This window comes from Pelobates fuscus, chromosome 4 (genome assembly GCF_036172605.1).
Source record: "Pelobates fuscus isolate aPelFus1 chromosome 4, aPelFus1.pri, whole genome shotgun sequence".
Lineage (NCBI taxonomy): Eukaryota > Metazoa > Chordata > Amphibia > Anura > Pelobatidae > Pelobates > Pelobates fuscus.
The window spans coordinates 60,337,657-60,361,813 of record NC_086320.1 but is presented as its reverse complement, the minus strand read 5'-3'; the positions used below and the strand labels follow the sequence as shown (position 1 = coordinate 60,361,813).

General features: G+C 38.4%; 1 protein-coding gene across 1 annotated transcript; it reads right to left on the bottom strand.

Moving 5' to 3' along the window:
- Window positions 1–49: 49 nt before the first annotated feature.
- GDF6 (growth differentiation factor 6) lies at window positions 50–23,547 on the bottom strand. The gene is made up of 2 exons (XM_063450310.1): window positions 23,171–23,547; window positions 50–1,957 (listed from the first exon to the last, which is right to left on the bottom strand). Exons 1-2 carry the CDS (start codon window positions 23,460–23,462, stop codon window positions 1,083–1,085), a joined length of 1,167 nt encoding a protein of 388 aa, XP_063306380.1. The 5' UTR covers window positions 23,463–23,547; the 3' UTR covers window positions 50–1,082.
- Window positions 23,548–24,157: the final 610 nt, after the last annotated feature.

The following is a 24,157-nucleotide window of genomic DNA, read 5'->3' as shown; positions in this document are numbered from 1 at the left end:
AATTAGAATCCGAATGGCAAAACTGAGGCTAAAGTATCCAAGTTGTGACTACAGTTGAGTTGGAGAATATTCTCAGATCAGTTATTATAGCCTCACTGTTGCCATCCAGATATAAATTAACTACAATATGAAGTTTATTGAGTAACCCTGTGTTGTATTGTGGCCAAGCCTTTGCTAGTTAGCCGGCAATGTCATACAATCCACTATTTAGTAAATGTGAACAGGAAAGTTTGGAATGGAAAAGGTGAGCATAATGGGAAGGAAGAAAAAAAAAAAGATAAACTTTATTGAGGCTTGTCTGCTTTCATTACTCTCCGCATGCCAGACCATGAAAAGAACAGACTATTGCTTTCCTGTAATCTTAAATGGACTCCGTTTGAACAGGTGCCTGTCACTGCATCTTGTGTACACTCCAAAAATCAACAGAGAAAGCAGCAACATAATCCTTTTCTACCCAGACGTGACTGGCCACCACTCAACCTGGATGGCCTTAGTTCCATCAGATGTGAAGCAAGGGGAAGGGGGGACTGGAAGTGATTTACCAAGTGCTGCCATCGGGCTCCATCCCCCAAACATTTCAGCTCTCTGCTTACATAAAGACTAAGTCTGGAACATGAGACATTGCTTGTACAATTCTTGTTCTCAACTGCTATCAGATAAATGGTAGTTCACACACTTGCCAGCTCTCCTCTTTCAGGGTTATAGTTCTACCAAGAAGCCATTGATATCATTCCTTTTTGGAGAGGCTGTGATATGGTACAAACCCTTTGAGGAATATCAATAATCTATGTTTACAGAAAAGGGATTGAGTTCAGTTCTCACTCCCTTGGATTTAGAGCTCTTGCAGGCTTTAGCAAGTTTGGATTAGCTTTTCAAATAAATTGCAGCAGTGCCTATTTCTGCAGTGATTGGAAGGGATATCCTGGTAGAATAAAGGGGTGCACCAAACATGTGAGACATCATAACCCACTCTCCTGGTGAAGTTCATTCAACTTCATACTGGGCCAGCCCACTCTTGTCCTTGAGTTCCCTTGTTTTCTCCATTAGTTCCACATTGACATGAAGCATTTCCAGACCAGATGCTACCTGCACCCGCAGGACTCCACCACCATATCCTCATATTGCTTGTAGACAACATTGTTACCAGCATCAATATAAAGAATACTGATAGGAGTCAATTTTGTAGGCACGCAGCAGCTGGGTGGTGTGGACGCTGGGTCCATGGAGTTCATTAAGGTCTGAATAATGGCATGGTTGGTGGGTTCAAGATGTGATCTCAGCGGGAAATCACACACCCCTTCACAGTGATATGCTTCATATTCCAAAGGAGCTATAATCCAATCATCCCACCCTAGGTCTTTAAAATTCACATGAAGTGGTTTTTTGCTACATCTTAAACGGGATTTCCTTCCATGCCTTTTGCCATGTCGACTGTTGAAAGTTGTTCTCCTCCTTCTTCTGCTTTTAAATGGAAACTTTGTTTCCTTTTCCAAACCCTTAGAGGAATGAACCTGTTCCTTCAACTCATTGTATAGATTTTTTCTTTTGGACCTAGTGAAGACCACTAGGAGTGCCTTCTCTTGGTGCGATTTTGGTTTCCTACCCAAACCAAGTCCTTTTAGATTCACCTCCATACCAGATGTAGCCAAAGTCCCTCTTAACTCTAGGCAGAGCTGTTTCTTCTGCTTATTGAGGCCATGGAAGCTTTTAAATACATCAAACACTTCCCAGCCAGTTGTTAAAGAATCTCTTAGGTATAGAGTCCTAGAATCAAGCAATGATTGGGATGTGCAGGAGGATATCTGCAGGTGGTATAAACCTTGAGGGGCTTTGACCATCTCCAAAGGAGTTTTCCGAAATACCCTTAGTTCAGCTCCCACCAGTTCTTCTTTGTCTGACAGGGTAGATAAATCAAACAAATACCGTAGTCTCTTGGAATGAGTGTGGGAGGTATCATCTGTAAAATAAAAGAAATAAAAGAAAGTTAATTTCATCAAAAAGAAAAATAGTTGGATCTCAAAGTTGCCAAAAACCTTACACCATAAGATTATTTATATCATAATAATAATGTTTTATCAGTAGAAATAAATTAAAATAATGGTAATACAAATGAAAATTGTTGTCATTATTTCCTAAAAATATTATATTGCCAAAGGCATTTAACCCATTAATGACGTATATTTTCACAGAACTACTGAATTTGGGAGACACCCTCCTGAATAAGCATAATTTAATAGCGTAGCTGTTCTAATGATCCCAAGTTATTAAAAAAAATAGACAAATGGGGATTGTGTTCACCTAAAATAGACAGTTTCAGTTACAAAGCTATACAAAAAATAATATAATATATAAAATATATATAAAATAATATATAATAGTATATAATATTGTCATTTAGTCACACCATATTTAAAGGGACACTCCACTACCCAAATACAAAAACATTTAAATCACTGTTTAGTAGATATACCACAAACACAATCTGCATGCATTTAATTAAGTACTTTTTTATTAGAGTATATCTAAAAATAACTTGCAAAGGCTGTAGATATATTTCTATTAAAATAAGCACTTTTTGTAAAATGAAATAAAAGGAAATACTCTTCACAAATAAAGCACTTCAGCAAGTCAAAAAGCTCTAGGTGTGTGGAGTGTCCCTTTAAATTATTTTAGAACCTACTGATCTCATACCATGTCATAGTAGGCTTAACGCAATGTCGCCACATAGTGAGAGTGCATTATATTTCACATTTGAAATGAAATATTGTAGCTTTGAATATATGAAAAGGTTTGTTTTTTTGGGGGGGAGGGTGGGCTATGATCTTTTATTGTGACTTCTCAGGATTGTCGTAATATAAGTGAGTTTGCCTAATAGCTTGTCATAAAGGGGTTACAGATAATGGAAACCCAGAGAGTAATTATAATAACTATATCTGCACCATTTGTGAGATCAAATCTGTCATTAAACAACAATAAAAGGACTATGCTTATTTCTGCTCCGTCAATGTATTTTATAAACACTATTTTTTCTAAACTTCAAGCTGATTGAGAATTGTATACGGATATTGTTACCAATTTCATAAGCGCGGGGTTTATTCACAAAACAATGCATTATAGTGAAAAACTGAAAGGAGAATTGCAACATTTAGGAAACATTTAGATAACAATAGCTGATTTGTAAGTATTCTCCAACTTTTGCAATTCAATTTTCTGTTCCATACAATTAATTTTATTTTATTATTTCTTTTCGCAATTTTTTTGTGTGTGAATAACTTTTTTATTGAAGTTGTGTTCAATTCAATACAAAGTGCAACAAAAAACAGAATGGCGTTTAAGTGTCTGAACAAGAGACATAAAAAAATAAAATAAAAACAAAAAAATACAAACGATTAAACCACTATGTCTCTAGATTTTGGGAAGAGCAAATGACATTTACGAATATCCTCGTTCTAATGAGATACATTTACAATTATGTCTGTACATTTATAGGTAATATAGTCCCTTTAAATGTTGCAGACGTGATGTTCAAATGCCTAAACTTGAGTAGGTAAATGAGTTTGGATCCCAAAAATATTTGAATCGTGTGACAGGAAGGCTTCATAAAGCAGAGTGAGATGCAAAGACATTGAGAAAATGCACTACACAGGGACTGCATTATTGCTCTTTATTGAAGACACTGTCAACGTTTTGAGAACATGTATGCCTTTTGTGTTATGAAATATTCAGGGCTCATGAAATGGACTATTCACATAACTGTGGACAGAGAGCAAGAGGCGAGTGCAGAGTACACACAACGCCTCTGGGGGGAAGGAGGAAGAGGGGGTCGAAGGATGAGATTCCTTGAACAAAAATGTTTACACCAGAAAATATACAAACAGCTAATGCATGAGAACTGATAGCATGGCAAGCTGATTCACAGCATGCTAAGAGACTATTCCATTCTAGGCAGTTTTAGAATAATAGAGGAGTGAGGGACATCCCCTTGGGCATCAGATGGTTTGCTTTACTTCTTTCAGCTCCATTACAGTATGCCTTTTTTACCACTGACCCCTCCAATCAATTGCATGAATATACATGCCTTTTAGACAGTATGTAGGCATTGAGGTGTTACAACCAGTGGAGTGTCATAGTAGGGCATGTAGAATTGTATATTGTTCTGCACAAAGGATGTGTATCTCCTGCAATGCCGCACAGTTGTGTATGAAGAGTATTTTGATTTTATATGCAATCTTTTTTTTCACTGGAAACAAAAAAAAATATTTGAACTGTTACAGCACAACTTGTCAGTTTTGGGGACCAAGCCTGGGGGAATCTTGTACATTTAGACTAATAAACACCAACCACATATCAATAGCACTGGAGGATACTGTACATAGCACCATACAGAATTCATCACCAAAGAATGTAAGCTGCACCTTGATGTTGTGCAGCACGTCAACCAAGATTAATTAGGACACTGAGCCAATACGACCTGATAACCCCTCCATGACCGCCACATATTAGGTTAAACAAGGCTATGGTGCAATGTCACCGCTGAATATAAATGATTAAGAAAACAAACTCACAAATTCAGACTGAGGTCACAGGGGAATTAAATGGAAAGTGACATTTGAAAATCTGGAACATTTCCAGTGTTACCTCAATCAACCGGTACTTAAAAGGTCCAAATTAATTTGTTAAATACATTAAATAAGTCGGTAATGTGTCGCAATGTTTCGCTATGTACAGTTTTATTATTGTAGCTGAATGCCCATCTTCAATTTGTTTTACTATTGTGCCAGGATGATGTCTAGCTCCCTGGCATTAATTGTGTCAAATCACCAGCTAGAGCTATACCCAGTCCATTACTGGCATCAGAAATCAACAAGATAAAAGCATAAAAGAGACCCACTACTCATAAGTGGCATTAGCGTAATCAATTTAAAAAAAAAAAAAAAAAAAAAAAACACTGTATGGTTGTTGTCTTGTTCATATTTCCCTATAAACTGTCTGTCGATTGAAAAGGTCATCATTATAAAAAAAAAAATACACATAAGGTCTATGTATGACATGTGGTATTCATGCTAAAACACAATGTGATGGCTGGGCTCTTCCACACAACCACTTTACACCCATCTTGCTCATCAGGCCCACCGTTTGGAAGGGGTGAGCAGGGCCCCCTACCCCAGACACACTTGAGGGGCCATAAGGTATTTATTCCCCTCTATTTATATTTATCCCCTTTCAGAGAGAGACTAAAGAGTCTCATTCACAGGGGAATTTGAGTCATGTCCCAGTGGTCTAGCGGCTACAGAAGGAGACGTGCATTTACCCAGTATACATGCCTCTCTCTCTGGCATGAAAGATGATGATGATAATACGGTTTGCGGCTGTGAAATTTCTGCACATGACCGGAGAATAGTTGGCATTTAGTGGATTGCCTCCTGATTTCCATGTGATATTAGAAGACGTAGGTACAAACTAGCGAAAACAATCATTATGTACTAGAACATACTATACTGTATTTAATACACAGAATCAATAGAACATCTCATGTTGTTGTTTCTTAATAATATGTCCGACAAGGAGTCTGTGCACTAAACAAGGGCTTGAGGTTAGTTGAGAACTGATTGGCAATTTATAGGTGACACAATACCTATTGTTGTTTTACATATTTAAAGGACCACTCTAGGCACCCAGACCACTTCAGCTTAATGAAGTGGTCTGGGTGCCAGGTCCTTCTAGGGTTAACCCATTTTTTCATAAACATAGCAGTTTCAGAGAAACTGCTATGTTTATGAATGGGTTAAGCCTTCCCCCTATGTCCTCTAGTGGCTGTCTCATTGACAGCCGCTAGAGGCGCTTGCGTGATTCTCACTGTGATTTTCACAGTGAGAGCACGCCAGCGTCCATAGGAAAGCATTGTGAATGCTTTCCTATGTGACCGGCTGAATGCGCGCGCAGCTCTTGCCGCGCGTGCGCATTCAGCCGACGGGGAGGAGAAGAGGAGGATCGGAGGAGGAGAGCAGGAGGAGATCTCTCCGCCCAGCGCTGGAAAAAGGTAAGTTTTTACCCCTTTCCCCTTTCCAGAGCCGGGCGGGAGGGGGTCCCTGAGGGTGGGGGCACCCTCAGGGCACTCTAGTGCCAGGAAAACGAGTATGCTTTCCTGGCACTAGAGTGGTCCTTTAAGACTAAGGGCTTACTTTATTCGCTAAATTCCAAATTGTAGCAAATTGAAATCTGAATGGCAGAGTTAAACTAATATAGCTAGTCTGGAAAAATTATCAAACTCTGCCTTAGTAACAGTTTGACTATTTTGACAATATTTTGTCATACAGATTTCAATTTGCTACATTTCCCAAAATAGTGAATATTAGTAATCCTAGATTGTTTAAGTCAGTTCTTGACTTACTGGCTGTTTAATGAATTGACCACAGAGTTTAAAGGCAAATCCAGTGTTTTGGATCACAATGCGCACTGTAAAACCAAAGGCAGAGTGGTTTATAAATATCTCTATTAATATAATTTATAAAGCGCCAACAAATTCCTTGGCGCTATACAATAGGTGGACTTACAGACATGTAATTGAAATAAGATGAGCTGAACGCACAGGAACAGAGGGTATTAAGGTCCCTGCTCAAACGAGCTTACATTCTACATAACCTCAGGTCGGCATTATGTTTCCCTAATATTATTGTTTTTTTATTATTATTGTCATTTATATAGCGCCAACAGATTCCGTAGCGCTTTACAATATTATGAGAGGGGGATGTAACTATAAATAGGACAATTACAAAAAACTTACAGGAACGATAGGTTGGAGAGGACCCTGCTCAATCGAGCTTACATTCTATAGGAGGTGGGGTGTGGTTCATGCAAACGGTATCTTTCATATAGTACATGATAGGTTTAGGTTATATTTAGTGTAAGCGTATGTTTTAAGGTAGTGTAGGAGTTAATTGTTAGTACTAGCGTACTGAATAGGATGTTTTGTGTGTTACTGTGGTGTGGGGGATAAATGTTCACTGATTGTGAAGTGTAGGGGTTAATATATAGTAACGCAGGTTTTAATGTGTAGTGTGGTGCAGTGCGGTAGGTTAGTGAAGAGGTTAAAGGGAAGTTTTTACTATACACAAAGCATTGGGACATACATATTCCAGTGCTGCCTGAGATTAGTGGTAGTTACAGTAATGGTCGGCAGCGATTTTAGCTATCGTCATTAAAATGGGGCCGTAGCGGCGGAGGAGTGTACCATGACGTCCTGGTTCTGCACGAGATAATTAACAAATTACATTAAGAAAATAAGTTTTCAGATAGATAAATAGATAGATAGACAGATAGACAGATAGACAGACAGACAGACAGACAGACAGACAGACAGACAGACAGACATAGATAGATAGATAGATAGATAGATAGATAGATAGATAGATAGATAGACAGACAGACACTGAAAGATGGACGGACTGCAAGATCTAGATTAGACTTTATTTCTGAATAGTTTGCCATATGTTTTAAAGGGAAACACAATGCATAGTTTTGATCTTTTTCTGCGGTATTAATGGGAACTTTAAATACATAGAAACGACTGGAAAATGTATTGTTCACATCTGCATAGAAGAGACTTTTATTAAAGTCCCCTGACACAGAAAATAGCACAAGACTCGTAAAAATATATGAGTTTAATAAATACTAAATGCAGAAATTTGCTTTTTATTTGTTCGCCATTCTGATACTTTAATTAATATACCTCCCAAGTGTATTAAGTACTTAAATCGTACTGTAAATCCAGAAATCCAAACATTCCTCATATTATTGCAAAGAAACTCTGAGATATAAAATAAAAATGTTATGAAAAGAAATAGGGAAAGACATATGTTAAGTTATGTTTAAATTTCATTACACATATCTGTTAGCATGAATTTGGCTTGTTTGCATAATCAATAGCAGATGAAGTTTACAGCTAAATAAAGTTGGTCAGCTGTCAAAAAATCCTTCATGTGTCAACAGCATGAATTATGAACTTCAAGTGCAATGTAAGAATATTTTCTTTATATTCCTCTATTATATAGGATGTTTGACCAGCTCCATATTGTAGCACCCCCTACCTCCTTTACAGGTCGTTAAAGAGAAGTTTTATTAGAGTGTGCCCTAGGGCATGGGTAAGAAACCTTTGGCAGTCCAGCTGTTTTGGACTACTTCTCCCACAATGCTTTTAGAGTCATCCCATTGTACAGCGCTACGGAATCTGATGGCTCTATATAAATAATAAAATAATAATGCTGGCAAAGCATCTGGCAAGATGTAGTCCACAACAGGTGGAGTAGCAAAGGTTGTCTATTTTACCATAGGGGATAAATATACCAGAAAGTGGCATAATCACTAGGTTAGGAGCTTTAGAGCAAATTTAACTTTAGAGCAATTTCAGGCTTTTCTAATATATTTCCATATTTGTGCCTAAGGTTTATGAGCTTTAGAGCTTGTTTAGAAAGTTTAAATATCTAGAGCTGGTTTAAAAGTGAGTGCACTGGCTTTTTAGTTACATTCATTGGTTACATAATCACCCTATTGATGATATAGATAAAGAAAACCTCTGAGCATTCCCTAGCCATAAATCATAGGTGAATAAAAAAAATCTCTCATACTCAGAACCGACTTATAGTTCAAATATTGTTTTACATGTTTGTTATATTTTATTATCAAATTCTCTGAACATAAATATTTGCTAGGGAGTCCGGTAATGTAACCACTGACACCCACTGTAGTCTTCCAATTTATCTAAAACAAGATATCTTTAAAAAAAATAATAATATACTGGCATATACCAGCATGTTAGGATCAACATTGCTCATCAATATTTTGGCCCTTACCTACAGGACTTTACTAACACAAGATGAAGTCTAAGCTCAACTGATGTTGTGGCGTCACTATGTAGGTTGAAGGCAATAAAGGTCTTATGTGGGTTTATATATGGGCTGGTGCTCTGTGCTCTCAGGCTGTCCCGGCCTAGACTGGCCTACTGGTATATTTTCCAATGGACTGTGAGACTGACCAGGCTGCCAGACTAGAATGAGAATGTATGATCACCTTTCTGATGTTTGCCAGTGACAGTAGGGAGAGACGAGACAGTGATCATGACAAACATAATACATGCTGGTTGTCATTGGTGGCATTGGAATCATGGGAAACAAAGTCTACATCTCTTAGGCATGCACAGGCCTTCAAACTGTGCAGGCCATTGTACTTGCAACCCAGTTCAAAAGTTGCCAGCCCTCCTCTGATTACAAGCATTATCTATTCAAGAATGTGGTCACAATCTAGCGCCAACTCTGGCACCGGAGAACACACAATGACTCTGAGAAATATCTTACAATTAATGGTCTCAGGGTATGCCTTACGGCTTAGAAATCACTCTTGGGGGGGGGAGGGGGGAGACACAAGAGACCGCATTACATGGAAAGGCAAAATAGAACATGGTTGCTGTCTATAGTGCACTATCTTTTTTAAAAAATAAGTCCACTTTTGAAATTTTGTTTAAAAAATATTGCTCCAAATAGCAAGTTGCATAGTAGTACATTGAGCAGTTACTGTATTTTAAAAAAATCAGTGTGGGATTTGATTAAAATTATACAATTTGGAATTTAGAATGCAAATATGACTTTGATCTAGACTTCTTCAGGTAGTTACTAAACACACTCTGATTGCAAAGTCACATACTGCAATTGATGTTGCTTACCTCTATCACAGCTAAGTTTGTCTTGAAAAATATTGGATTTGCTATTACAAATATAACCCATAATCAAGTACTGATTTGTGAAACCTGGGGATCTCAGATCCCTCAAACATATGGGTCCAACTCCTTAGGTCCAGTGCTTGTGGATACCAAGATCCCTTAAATTTAATAGCACCTCCCCCTCCCCAAGTATAGTGCTAGCCAGTACCCATTTATAAAAACATTTCATTCATAAAAACTGCCTACTAAAAATATGTAGACATAGAGATTATTTTACATTACTTCCTCTGTTACGAAATGACCCATAAATTAAAAAATAAATAAACACTCCAACCATCATAACCACAACAGTGTGCTATAGTGGTTATTGTGCCGGGACATTCCTGGCACCCCTCTATTGTAAGTTATCAAACCATTTTACAATGGTTTAACTTCTTGCCCCCATAGGGCATCACTTCCCACTTCCACTACAACCAACTAAGAGATGAAGCTCTTGCTTAGAAGCTTCCATTACCGCTCTTGCAGGGCCACCTCATTGGCTGAGATTGCCATCTGAGTGGTCCAATGAGCTAAACCGCGCATCTCCAGACTTGGTTGGCAGGGAGAGGCGGTCAGCTGAAGTCAAACCGTCCTAAAACATTTCAATTTACTGAAAATGTGACTAGTTTTGCAATTCCAGCTAATCCTAATTTTTCTGATCATTTTTATACAGTGAGAGGGATTTTTTGTTTGTTTGAAAAATGTTATTCATGCCAATTCTAGACCATGTAGTCCTTTCATTTTCCTTACAGTCTTTTAGGTCCACTGCATTTTTTACACACTCAACCCACCATTTCTATCTAGTGAATAAATGTGTGTGCGTGCATGCATGCGTGCGTGCGTGTGTTTGTGTGTGTCACTTTTCTTGGCTAACCTGCAAGGAAATCTAAAACTCCTAATATGATATTAATTTTATAGCATTTCACCACACCCTCAAGAGTGAAGGAGCTGATACAAAGTTTATTGCCAACAGGGGATGTTATAATTCTGTGATTTTTAACCTCTTAGCTGACTCGTGTGGGCTGCACTGTTGTCTCTGCTTTTTCGCAGCAACAGGATGAATGTGTTACATTATGCAAGCGGTTTCCTACGGAATAATGATGACAGCTAAACTGACAGTTTATAGTTTGTAGGTGCCAAATGCCAAAGGATTGTGTTTGGGCACACAATGGGAATGCATGCGGCCATCAGAGCTGGGCTGGGGGATTAGGAATTATGAGAGATTCTCAACTCTCTTTGATGGACTGCCCCTCCCATTACCCTCAGAAAGTTACTGAGAATTACAATAAAGCATCAGTGCAATCATGAGTGTTGGCTCATTAAAAAGTCAGCTGCAAAGAAGCTCTAGAAGGTCCAGTTCGGAAAATTTAGGCCAGAATGTTTGTGTTTGGTAAACATCCCCAAATTAGATGAATCTTGGGTTTATTTTTTGTTTTAAATATCATGTTTTTTCAGGGTTTCAACTCACCAAAACTCCTTGTTATCGTCCATTCAGTTTCCCTGTCCTATTCATGATCACAAGAGTGGATGTTATACATTTTTTGGTGTTGAGGAAAAATTGACTTGTAGGGTTATTTACTAAAGTAAATTTCAAATTAAAGTCAAAATAAAAAATTCTCCCAGTCAGTTATGCTTTCAATTCGGCTACTTTGGCCTTTAATTTGAGATCCACTTTGAATTCACTTTGATTTCACCACAATTGTTACTTTAGTGAGTATCCCTGTTAATAGTTTCTTAATTTCAATGCTAAGCAAACTGAAAAAAAAAAAATATATATATATATATATATATATATATATATATATATATATATATTCAACTTGTGATATATATCCAACATTAATCTACTGCCACGCAACAGTTGGGCCTTAGACAAAATGTAATTAAATTTAAAAAAAAAAATGTAAATCCTAAAAACTTAACCCCACTCCTCACGCACAATATATCACAATATCACACAAATGTTTGTAGGGCAAGGTTGGTATTAGCAACAGTACTAGCAATTCACCAAAACTGCCTGAGGAATCCTTTATTAAGGGAACAATACAGCATACATGTTAATAAAGGAATGCTAAATGTATGTATTGGTTTTCTGAGAAAGATTACAAATTAATTTGCTTTCAAAGTACTTCAGTTGTGACAACAAACAATTGATTCAAATTAATGAATCCATTTGTAAATATACTTATTGGGCACAGTGACACATGTCAGCCTTTTCTGTAACTTTGTAACATTCCATGCATTGTCTTTTCCAGTTACAGTGTAACAGTTAGTATTATCTAGACTGCTAGTTACAATGTAACAGATTCCATTATTTAAATAACAAGTTATATAGAAGTTACTTTGTCAATCAGAGCACTTCACACAATTGATGAGTAAAATGGGCCAGTACATATTCCAGAACCCATTGATAGCCCTGTATAATAAATATTTTATTTTTATTTTTTTTAGTTTGTATATAATGACCTTATTTATGGTTTAACTTTAGAGATGTTTATACCTGCATTGATCCGTTTAATGAATTATAGACACTACCAAAAATCTGACATTTAATGGTGATCGATTGAAATCCAAATTTTCTGCCACTCAAGGCAGGAGTAGGGCATTGACAGCTACCTATGGCACTTCCCGTGTAGGTGAACCACAATTCCCATGATGCCCCGCCTCCCTTAAAGAGACATCATTACTCTTTTGACCTGACAGGTGGTTCATAATCTCTCTCTTTATCCTGTCTTTCTATCACTCTCTCACGCTTTCTCTCATTCACTCTCATCTCCCCCTCTCTCGATCTCCCTCCTACAAATGTAAATATTTCTAGATTGTATTGTAACACATTTGGTTTGCATGTTTTGCTAATAAATCCGTGTGCAAAATGCATCAATGCAAACGGTTGGATTTTAAAATGTAATTGTTATGGGTTTCCAGTTGCAAACATATTTCACTATTTGTTAGGAATCCAGGATTTTGTAGCAGTGTACATACATCTAAGTTCTATCCAGCCAAGTGAAGGTTAACCCCAGCCAAGTGAGGGTTAAATCCAGCTTGCCCCCTCAGTGTTTGGGGCGAGCAATCAGCAGGTGTGCAGAAATTGCCCATACACCCCTCAGCTCAGAAAGCTCCCAGGAATGTATAATCATAACCACTATTGACAGACTTAAAAGGCAAACAGGCAGGAGGGGCACCGAGGGATGAGACAAAAACTAAACTATTAGAGAAGTCTCGGCTTGTAATCTTTCTTCAAATTTGCTTTTCGTTTCGGCACTTAAAGAACACACAAAAGAGACACAGAGAAGGAATTTGTGAGTTCTGTTTCATTGATACAGTTACATGTTTACCCAGCATCACTTTCATGTGCAATCTGCTTCATTCTCAGAGGGCAGGCAGCTTGTATTCTATTATTGCTCATTTCAAATCTGCCCAATTCTTACATGGAGACCCTGCTTTTATACTATTACCATTCATTTCCAAACCTGATTCATTCTTAATGGGTGCAGGCTGCTTTTTATTGTATTAATACTAAGTATTATAGAATGTTATACTTTCAGGCTGTAATTATTATTATTATTATTATTATTATTACTACTATTTACAAACAATTAACAATGTATTATTATATCAAAACCACCAGTCTGCACCGTCCAGTCCCCCCAACGCTCTCCCACGTGCCCCCCTCCCCCCCACCACCAATACAAATCAGATGTCCCTGATTGTATTTATATAATAGCTACAGAAAGGCTGGGCAGAGGTATATTGCCAGAACATGACAATATTCAGTGATTACATCAAGCATTAACCTGTAAACCCAGCAGACTGCAAATCGTTTCAGCCGTTTTTTTTGTTGAGACTGAGTTAGAGTAAGTTAGAACTCGCTGAATTTGGGCCCAAAAAAGTTACAATTAGAAGAAATCAAAATGTGTTTTTTGTTTTGTTTTGTTTTGTTTTTTTTAAAGATTTTTTTTCAGCTCGGTTAAAATGTAGATGATAGCAGGTTCTCATGCAATCACACATCACTGTTTGGTGAATGAACTTAGTATAATTATTATTATTAGTATTATTATATTAATTTAGACTATTAAATTATTAAACAGCGATATTAATGTAAATACATTGCATATACATTAACTCAAACTTGAAGTGTATTCTCTTTGTGAAAAAAATAATAATATCACACTGTGTGTATTAGTGCTTTTTTTATTAGAAGTAATCAACCTGATCGATGTATTTATTTAAATCGTGTTTAAATCTTAATAAACTGTGAATTTATATTGACTGGAACGATAAAATAAAGTTTTAAAAAAATCTCATAATATCCCAAAAATATACCAATCCCAGGGGAACTGTTTGATAAGTAAATAACCTTAAAACCTTAATAATATATATATTTTATTATGCACTGGTAATAATAAGTAGGGTTTTAACCCTTTAATGAACAAAGCATTTGGATCCTGTTCTGGCAGCGATCCACAGGTATATTCCCCCTTTTTATATGACATCGTTATACAGATTGGCCTATTCTTAGCGGTGGTTTTGTTGATTTAACATCTCCTGGGCTTTATATAACTGTTTGGGGGAGGGGAGGGGGGCTAGAAATTTAACAGTTACTTGATGCCCCCAGATTTCATTCACTCCTGCACCACTGAACTGACTAAGCTTTGGGATCTATATAACCCCAAACGTTTCCTGTTTCATGGCAGATCAGGTACTGGGCTCCTGGCCAACTCATCAGTGTTCAAATCTTAGCTTAAATTATACCAAAACCGCACTTTCAAGAATAATTTGCCAGTAAAGGAAGCTGTTTCAAACCACATGTAAAGAGGTACACCAGAAAACGTTTTGTTAACAGACCTTGTGAACCATTCATTTGATGCAAGCAGTAGACTAAGAAAATAGACAGACTTGTTCAAATTGAGATTTTTATTTTTTATTTTTTTTGCAATATCATCTACTAACATTTTATTCCAAACAAAGAGAAGGTTAAACAGGCATTGAATCAAAGTAGCATTCATTTGTATTCCTAAAGTAACCGATTGGATTTTAGCCTTATGGATTATTGGACAGAATGTAGTAACGCAATCTTTATCCTACACTCATAGAGCAGCACTGGGCCATAATGTATAACGAGGAATTCTGGGACAAAGTTCTAACGATGGAACGTTCAGTTGGTTTCCATGGTGATAGCTTGCACAGTATGAGTGATGTGTTTTAATCACTATAATCACTTTATTTTGGATTTTCTCTCTCTTATTACCCCCTCTTGACCAATTTACCTCAAAATGAGGGAGTGCATTATCTATAGTTCACATTTGGAGACATCTAATCAGTCAAAATACTCAGGTGGTCCTAAACAAATTAGGATCAGAAAATGGATGAGAGTTTTAGCTGTAGGACATTACAACTCCAAACATGCTCAGCCAGCAAAGTGTAACTGAAGGACCAGTGGAAACCATGCAGGACGAGATAAGAAAGTTCATTTAAAAAATAAATAAATTGTATACTATTTATGACTCAACTGTGCCTTACAAAAGGGAGCAAGCAGTGATCTTACTGACTCTCAGCTACTGGCTTAGTGTCCCCAGCACTTGTGTCTGCTTTTCAAGTATGGTGTAGTGATGAAATGAGGAGAAATAAGGACATTTGGGCGGTTTATCATGAGCAGACATGGCCAGCAGGTACATGAGAAATGACTCGTTGATTGGTTTACAGTATCACCATTACTTTGTAAACTAAGAGTCACTTGGAGAGGACCAAGCAGCCACTTTTTTTTCCCCCTTTTTTGTTTTTCTTGCTAGGAAGCCACATAAATCAGGAGGTAATGACTTGTTACACTGGAGGAGCGATGCCTTTTGGCAGGAATTAGACCAGTAAATCAGGAGCACACATTATTTCCCTTCTTTAAAAACTACAGAGCAATCACTGGCAGGAGCTAGCCTATTGACTAGGGGAGTTTGATCCATGGATCTTAGTGACTCAACCGCTGGAAATCCCATTCACCTGCCCAGGAGAAGTCCAAAGGTCTGAACATCTGGATCTTGGATGGGTCCTCAGAGAATTTGGCAGCTTTTTAGGGACTAAGAGTCTCAAACACCGCATTAGTGACTGAAATCGGTGCCTTGTTTGTGAGCTAACCACGGGTTCTAATCACTAGAGCAGGCATAGGCAATCTTTGGCACTCCAGATGTTTTGGACTACACCTCCCATGATGCTTTGCCAGCACTATGGGTGTAAGAGCATTATGGGGATGTAGTCCACAACATCTGGAGTGCCGAAGGTTCCCATTCCCTGCACTAGTGAGTGAGCTGTGGTGAATTCACCACGGTAGTCAACCTCACCACAATTCACTACTGAATTAGAAGTCTCCATGGAATCTAGATTGATAACGGGATTGATAACTCACATGGAGTGTTCGATATCTATGGTTGAGGAGAGTTCACTCAGTTCTTCCTGGGATCTGGAACTGTCAAATTATTTAGATTAGCTATTTATAATCTAAAACATGGCTTATTGATCAAGTAGGATTGGTTTAAGAAATACTAATTTAACAAATTATTTATTATTATTATTAATATTACAGTTAGTGGTGATGGTGGTTGTGTTGTTTCTGACAACATTTTTATTAAAAAATACTGTTTTGTGTTTTTTTGGGGGGGGGGGGGGGGAGGGGGAGCTGGCTCCATTTAGTTATTTATTTTCGTTCAATGGCCAGCACTACTGGGAAATTCAGAGTTTAACGTGAATTCGTGACGTCATGCCTTTGTCAAACTTGTGAGTTTTGTTTACTTGTTTATTATCCGTAAAATGTTGCAGGACGTCCAATCTGCAGCGATTTAAATTCATGTATTGGTAACCTGTGTGTGTATATATATATATATTAACTATTCAGAGGACAAGAAATTGGTCGATCTGATCAGATATTGAAATTCTGCTTTGTCTCTATGCTTCGCTAAATCTTTCACTAAATGAGTATGATCGTTCATATCAATAGGAAAACAACCTCACTCTAAATTTGTTCACTAAAAAAAGGGATTTTTGTTTTAGAATCGAATTCTCCATTCCTGAAATAAAACTTAAAGTGTTAAAATAAATAAATAAATAAATACACACACATTGTATTTAAACATGATATCCAAAATCTGTTTAAAAAAATGATGGCCCCTTGCTGTTTAACACATCATCCAATAAGGTTAATCATTAAATTGCCACAAGGTGTCCTGTTCTTGCCCTAAATAAGTGGAGTGGAACCTCTTTATATACTCCCTATAGAGTTTGCCTTCTGGTCTGCATTAGTGTTTCCTTATAGGCAAAGTAACCAAATAATGAGCAGGAGGGGTGATATTTGGAAATGCAAATCTGTCTGCCTGACCTCAGTAAGATAGAAACGTAGATATTTGCATCTTTAATTATGCATGTGTACAATAACAAATGTAATTGAAAAAAAAATAATTATATTACCTTTTTATTAGAACCCAGATTTTTTTTGTATAAGTATGTTTTACTCACAGTTAAAAATCAAAATCAGATTCACTCTAATAACATCAACATTAAATTCACTATAAAATTCCATATTTTTTTAAAACCAGCCATTTATTGCAATGAGAATAGCTTCCAAAACACTATCTGTTTTAGAGTGGCTCTTTTATATAAATATACCATCTATAATGTCTTGATTACTTTCTATAAGGGTATCTCACAGGTGTGTACATCTGATAAAGAAATTAATTATAACAACGTTTTATTTTTTACGTCCACCCATTATCCTCTCTTTTTGTAATTATTTATTATTATTAAATTATTGTCATTACTAATTATTTTTTAATTCATTTATTTTATTCACAAGCCCACGATTAGCAATTGCACGTGTCTTGCTAACTGTTTATTTTTGTGTAAAAAATGCTTTGTCTACCTTGTATCCATTTTTTTATTTCCTATTACAGCTAACTGAGACTTTTACCCTGAAAAATAATAGTTAATATTTTATATATTATTTGATTGGATTTCTAGAGAAAAAACCTTTTTAAAACGATGTAGGATGTTAATTTGACAAAGGGGGGAGCTTGCACCCCTCTTTTTTTTCTCCATGCTTAACCCAAGTCCTAATTGTCAAGAAATGTTCTGGAGCTGCAATGCTGGGGGTTTGAGGGCCAGAAAACACCATCTGCGTTTTAATGAGTTAGTTCATGTGCCAACACTAATTTTTCTACAAAAACCTAAGTCCTGTCTGATCGTGCGACCACAAAAAGAAACACAGGCGAATCTACAAACAGTTTTTCTCCCCTGTTTAACTGTTTTGATTACAATCTTTTAAACTGAAACAAAAGAAAACAGCATTTTTCCTCCATAAAACTGTCCTAAAAGGGAGCTTATTACTGTAAACGTGCAAACGAAAACAAATAGGCACAGAGAATAGGGTTCATTTACTAAACATCGAATTCTCAACAGAATTGCAAAATTAAGACCAGAGGGACTGAGTTTGAGAATAACAAAATCTTAGTGGGTTGCAGTCACAGCCTGGCTTATTTAGCCTTGATTTTTAATTTTATTTACATATTTATGTATTTATTTGTTTATTTTTGCTGTTCGATACAAACCACTGTTTAGTGAATAAGCCCTTAAGGGATTTAACCCCCTACCACCTCACTAATGAGGGACTATTTCTGGTTGTGCAATGAAAAACTTGGGTTAACCTTAAATTATCCTGTCATTTTATATCTTGTTTGTAAAGCCTGATGTCAAAGTGTCATGTTCTTGTATTGTGTCCACGCCTCTGTTGTATTTATATTATCCCTTTAATAGTCTAAATTGTATTTAAGGGAACAAGAATAATATGTGCTGAATGGGGTCTACTGTAACTGTTAATTTATTAGTTAAATTTAAAGGGTTTATTCTCTAAACAGTCTATTCTTGTGAGCTGGATTCCGACTTATAAAACTGTGTCTAATATAGGTTTAGAAAGGGGGGAAAAACGAAAAATCAGGTTAAATTGTACATGTGTTACGTTATTTTTTATTTTTTCATTATTCTGCTATTTTTTTTTATTTTATTTTAATACGTGCGAAGTGTTAATTCGCCACAATTCGTTGGTTAGCGAATAGACTCCCATAGCAGAACAGAATTTATGAAAATTATATTAAAATATTTTTAAACCCACAAGGACTAACGAGAATTAGAGACTCGAGATTTATTCATTGTTTTAAAAATAATAATAATAATAATAATAATAATTGCATATTTTCATTGATGGAAAAATAAAGATTTTGTTTCCAATTTACATTAGTAATTGACTATGTGGCATTTCATGTTATATGTATCACGTGGGATTTAATAGATACAAATGTAATTCTAAATGAGAATCACAATGTATCTAGTTGGGACTGGGTTTGAAAGCTGAAGTGTCTGCAAGAGAGGTGACAGCAATGGTTTCTGAGCCGTTCTCAGCCAGCCCAGCAATTAAATTGGAGGTGGGCAAAAAGCTAGCAGTTCACAGAGGAGGAAGTCTTGATGGATTTGGGGCGGTGCCAGTGACTGGTCTCTTTCATTATGGAAGGGGAGACTAGACAACATTTGATGTGTTATGACATGAATTCTCAATTAGATCATGAGTTCAAATACTCCAATCAGTGGCTTGATGCAAAGCAAATCTCTGAAGGTCCGAAACAAGGTCACAGCCTGTGACACATCAAATCAAAATCAAGTAAGGAGAAAGTGAGGCTTTGCCTTAATCAATCTGGGAGGACTTGAGCTCTGAAAGCCATCAGTTTCCTGCAAGGGAGAGGAGCTCTGGGTACCATGTATGGGAGCTCTGTGAAAGGGTCCTTATTACTCAGCAGCTAGTCAGGTTTATTGCTGCTTTAACAAGTGGGATTCTCACTAACAACAAGATCAAATCATTGACATTACTGAGAGTCTAGGAGAAAATCAGATATACATAAATCATCTATCTACATATCTGTCTACCTTTCATCATAATATGTTCAATAAAATAAATCAATGTATTTTAAAAACATATTAAACACATAGGTTTCCTATTTAAACTATAGTGTTTACTGTTTTATTGAATATTCTATATTTGTTAGAAAATTGGGAAGGAGTCTCATTACTGCCTGTAAAAAAGCCTGCTCTCTCACTCTCTCACTCTTTCCCCCCCCTCTCTCACTCTTTTCCCCCCACACTTACTATCTCTCTCCCCATATCCCCCTTAACTTCCCAATATTCTCTATCTCTTCCCCATGTTCACTCTCTCTGTCAGTCCCTCTCCCCCAAATTCTGTTTCCCACATATTTCTTCTCTCTCTCTTACTCTCTCAAAATCCCCTGTTGTCTCTTTATCTCTCCCATTTCCCTCTCTCTCTTTTTGTTACATGTTGTCCTCCTCCTCTCTCTCCCCCATACTCCACTCTCTCATTATTTCCTTCCTTCCCTCCCTCTCTCTCTCTCTCTCTCATTATTTCCTTCCCTCTCTCATTATTTCCTTCCCTCCCTCCCTCCCTCTCTCTCTCTCTCTCTCTCTCTCTCTCATGATTTCCTTCCCTCTCTCATTATTTCCTTCCTTCCCTCTCTCTCTCTCACTCTCTCATGATTTCCTCCCCCCCCTCTCTCTCTCTCTCTCTCTCTCTCTCATTATTTCCTTCCCTCACTCATTATTTCCTTCCTTCCCTCTCTCTCATTATTTCCTTCCTTCCCTCTCTCTCTCTCTCTCTCTCATTATTCCCCCCCCCCTCTCTCTTTTTCCTATTTATTATCTCATCCCCTCTTTCCTCATTTTATAATCTAGTGTTCTCTCTAGTATGTACTAAGCAGCGAGATGTAATGAGTCTGTGACCGATTTGCATAATCCAAACTAAAACAGCAGAAACAAAAAGAAGTTAACAAAAAAAAATACAAAAAAATAAAACAGCTAATTTGAACATTTTATGTAACGCTGCTATTTTTGTCTGAAGTTTGCAATTGGAATATTATTAAACTACCACAATTCACCTTTTAGTGAATAAAGCTGCGAGCGATTTATTACACCTCGAGTCTGTGCGTCAGCAGGAAAGCTGGGCATATCCGAGAGAGATCTAGTTAGTAGGTTTCTTTTAAAAAAAATCTGTTACCTAACTTTCCACAGCTTAGTACATGGCTAGCAGGAAGATTATCCATATTTCGCTCTCTCGATTTTTCATTTCCATAACAAACAGATAAATTCGCTCTCATCAAAACAGAAAACACACAGGATAAATGAACTATCTGCTCCACACAGCGATGATGGTATTTGTTAGAACATGAATGAAATTTAAATTGAGTGAGAATCACACAGTGTAAGGCTAAAGGTCTCTAATTTTTCCCTCTTGTAAGATAAAAGATTTCTGGAGATCAAAAAGAAAGAAACAAGTTTGGACGGTGTGGTTTTTTTTCCCCCTAATAATTGAGGCTAGGACTCAATAAATAGCTCACACAACTACAAATAAAAGTAGGTTTAATCAAATCCCAGCATCATCTTAATGCCCCTAAAATGAACAATTAATATAAATAATTTGCTAAAACGCAATTAACAGCAAATAATGAATCCATAAACCACAGCTGAGGTTTTACCTCTAGAAATATTATAATTTGACACTTTACCTTTTATGTACAAGCCCTATGTAGGATCTAAATTTGTTAACAAAAACGTTTGGAATGGTGTACCCCTTTAATCATGGGGTCTCTGTCAATGGTGTGCAGATTAAGGAGCACTACCTCTACCTAAAATCAATCCCCAATTCTTTGAGAAATCTTATGATAGACAGGCTGTATGTCAATTAACCCACTGCTTGGGGATGGGGGGGGGGGGGGGGGGGGGGAGGGGAAGCGAGGGGGTGCATTCATTTAAACTGTGTTTTATTTTTTTTATTTCTCCCCAAAGTGTCCCTTTTTCTCTCTTTTTCACATCACTGAGCCTCAGAGGGGGGATACAGCAGAGCTGGGATTACAGTAACTGAAAAAAACTACCCTGGGGACATTTGAGGCAATCTTAGTTGACCAGGTTACATCCTTTTATGTTATTTAATGGGACTATCTCCAAGAAATACTGCTCATAAATCAAGTTTACAAAGCAGCTATTGCTTTAGGCTTCGGGTATCTCACAAGAGAACACCATGCACACTGAAGTGATATACAATAAAATGCAGTATTTTACTAAACGCTGACAGACATAAGCTCTTGCTGTCTGTTCCAAATCTCAGTATTTCAGATAAAAAGGAGTAATCATGGACTGCACTCCACCATCCAATCATGGAAGGGAGAGCCCCCTTTTTGGAGGAGTACCCCAGGATCATGGATTCCTGATACAGCAGAGTTCTCTGATACAATACAGCTCAGTAAATGTTTACCCTCATTCTGTTGGGAACTGAGTATTTGTTTAAACCAGGACTGGACACAATAAGGATTCTCTTCTATCTCTGACAAAACAGAATTAGAAAACAAATAACTCCTGTTCCCTCCATTCAAATGATTGTGTCTGTCTTTATCTGTACACTTTTCGGTGCCTTGACCCCAAATCCAGGCAGTTTTACCCCCAAAACAACCGTTTCTTTCTTTTGGCACCAGTTATTGAGAAGAACATGTTATCAGATCAGAGCCTTTACACATGGCCATCCAAACTCGTGAACCCAAAACAATAGACACAATCACAAGGGTAGTAAACTGGCAACATATTGCCTTGGGCTGTACATCCAATGCCAGCATAAAATATTATGTTACAAACTATCTCTCTATGTACCCCATGCATTGTGCCATAACCTATGCATGACACTGTACACACATACCCCATGCAAGGCAATGTGCACCCATACCCCATGCAAGGCACTGTACCCCTCTACCCCATGCAAGGCACTGTACACCCATACCCCATGCAAGGCACTACACCCCATGCAAAGCACTGTACCTTCATACCCAATGTATGGCACTGCCCCCCATACCTCAAACACGGCACTGTACCTTCATACCCAATGTATGGCACTGTTCCCCCATACCCCAAACATGGCAATATACCCCGATATACCATACATGGCACACTATACCCTCATAACTCATACATGGCACTATAACCCTATACCTCACACATGGCACTGTACCTCTATACCCCATTCATGGCACTGTACTCCCATACCACATACACGGGACTGTACCCCTATAACCCACACGTGGCAAAGTAGCTCCTTACCCCATACATGGCACTGCACCCCCATACATGGCACTGTACCTCCTTACCCAATATATGACACTGTAGCTCGCTACCCTACACATGGCACTGTACCCCCATATCTTATACAAAGCATTGTACCTCCATACACGGCACTGTACCTACATACCTCATACATGGCACTGTACCCCTGTACCACATACACGGCACTGTACCTCCAAATCCTACACCGGCACAGACCCCCAGTACAAACTGCTCACTCACCCTGACGCCTATCCACAAAGCTGGTGATGGTGTTGGCAGACTTGGAGGACTGGAAGAGGCTGGCATTGATGCCCAGTTTTTCCGCAGTGGAGAAAGTTCTGTAGATGGACAGCATGTAGTCATGGGGCACCACGGGCCATCGCTGGGTGGGCTCCTGGCTGTGTATGGGGGGCTGCTTTCTGGCCGCCCTGGGCAGCTGGCTGGAGGGGATGGATGCCTGCTGGTAGCCGGGTATGTCCCACAGGAAGCAGCAGAGCAGCAGGGCTGCGGGCAGCGAGCAGTGTGTATCCATGGCCGGAGAGGGGAGCCTGCCTGGCGAGCTGTGCGGAGCGGGACCGGGGGACAGCGAGCTCCGTGTGCTGCGAACTATGGACTCTGGGGCTGGGAGGGCGAGGAGCCCCCGAGACAGGACCGGCACGCCCCCTGGTACACGCCCAGAGTTCGCACGCTAGGTCCGGGCTGCACTGCTGGGGAGGGAGAGAGGGGTCTGAGACAGCACTGGCACCAATCAACATGCTAGGGGCAAGCAGCACTGGCACCAATCAACATGCTAGGGGCAAGCAGCACTGGCACCAATCAACATGCTAGGGGCAAACAGCCCTGTCACCAATCAACATGCTAGAGCAAACAGGACTGACACCAATTAACATGTTAGGGACAAACAGCACTGGCGCCAACCACCATGTCAGGGGCAAACAGGACTGGCACCAAACACCATGCCAGGGACAAACAGGGCAGGCACCAATCAACATGCCAGGGGCAAACAGCACTGGCACCAATCAACATTCCAGGGGCAAACAGGACTGGCACCAATCAACATGTAAGGGGCATACAGGACTGGCACCAATTAACATGCACGGAAAAATAGCCCTGGCACCATTTAACATACCAGTGGTAAACAGCACTGCACCAATCAGGGGCAAACAGCACTGAGGGGAGGGCACTGGCACTGAGGACATGAGCAGGAATCCCAAACAATAGGACAGG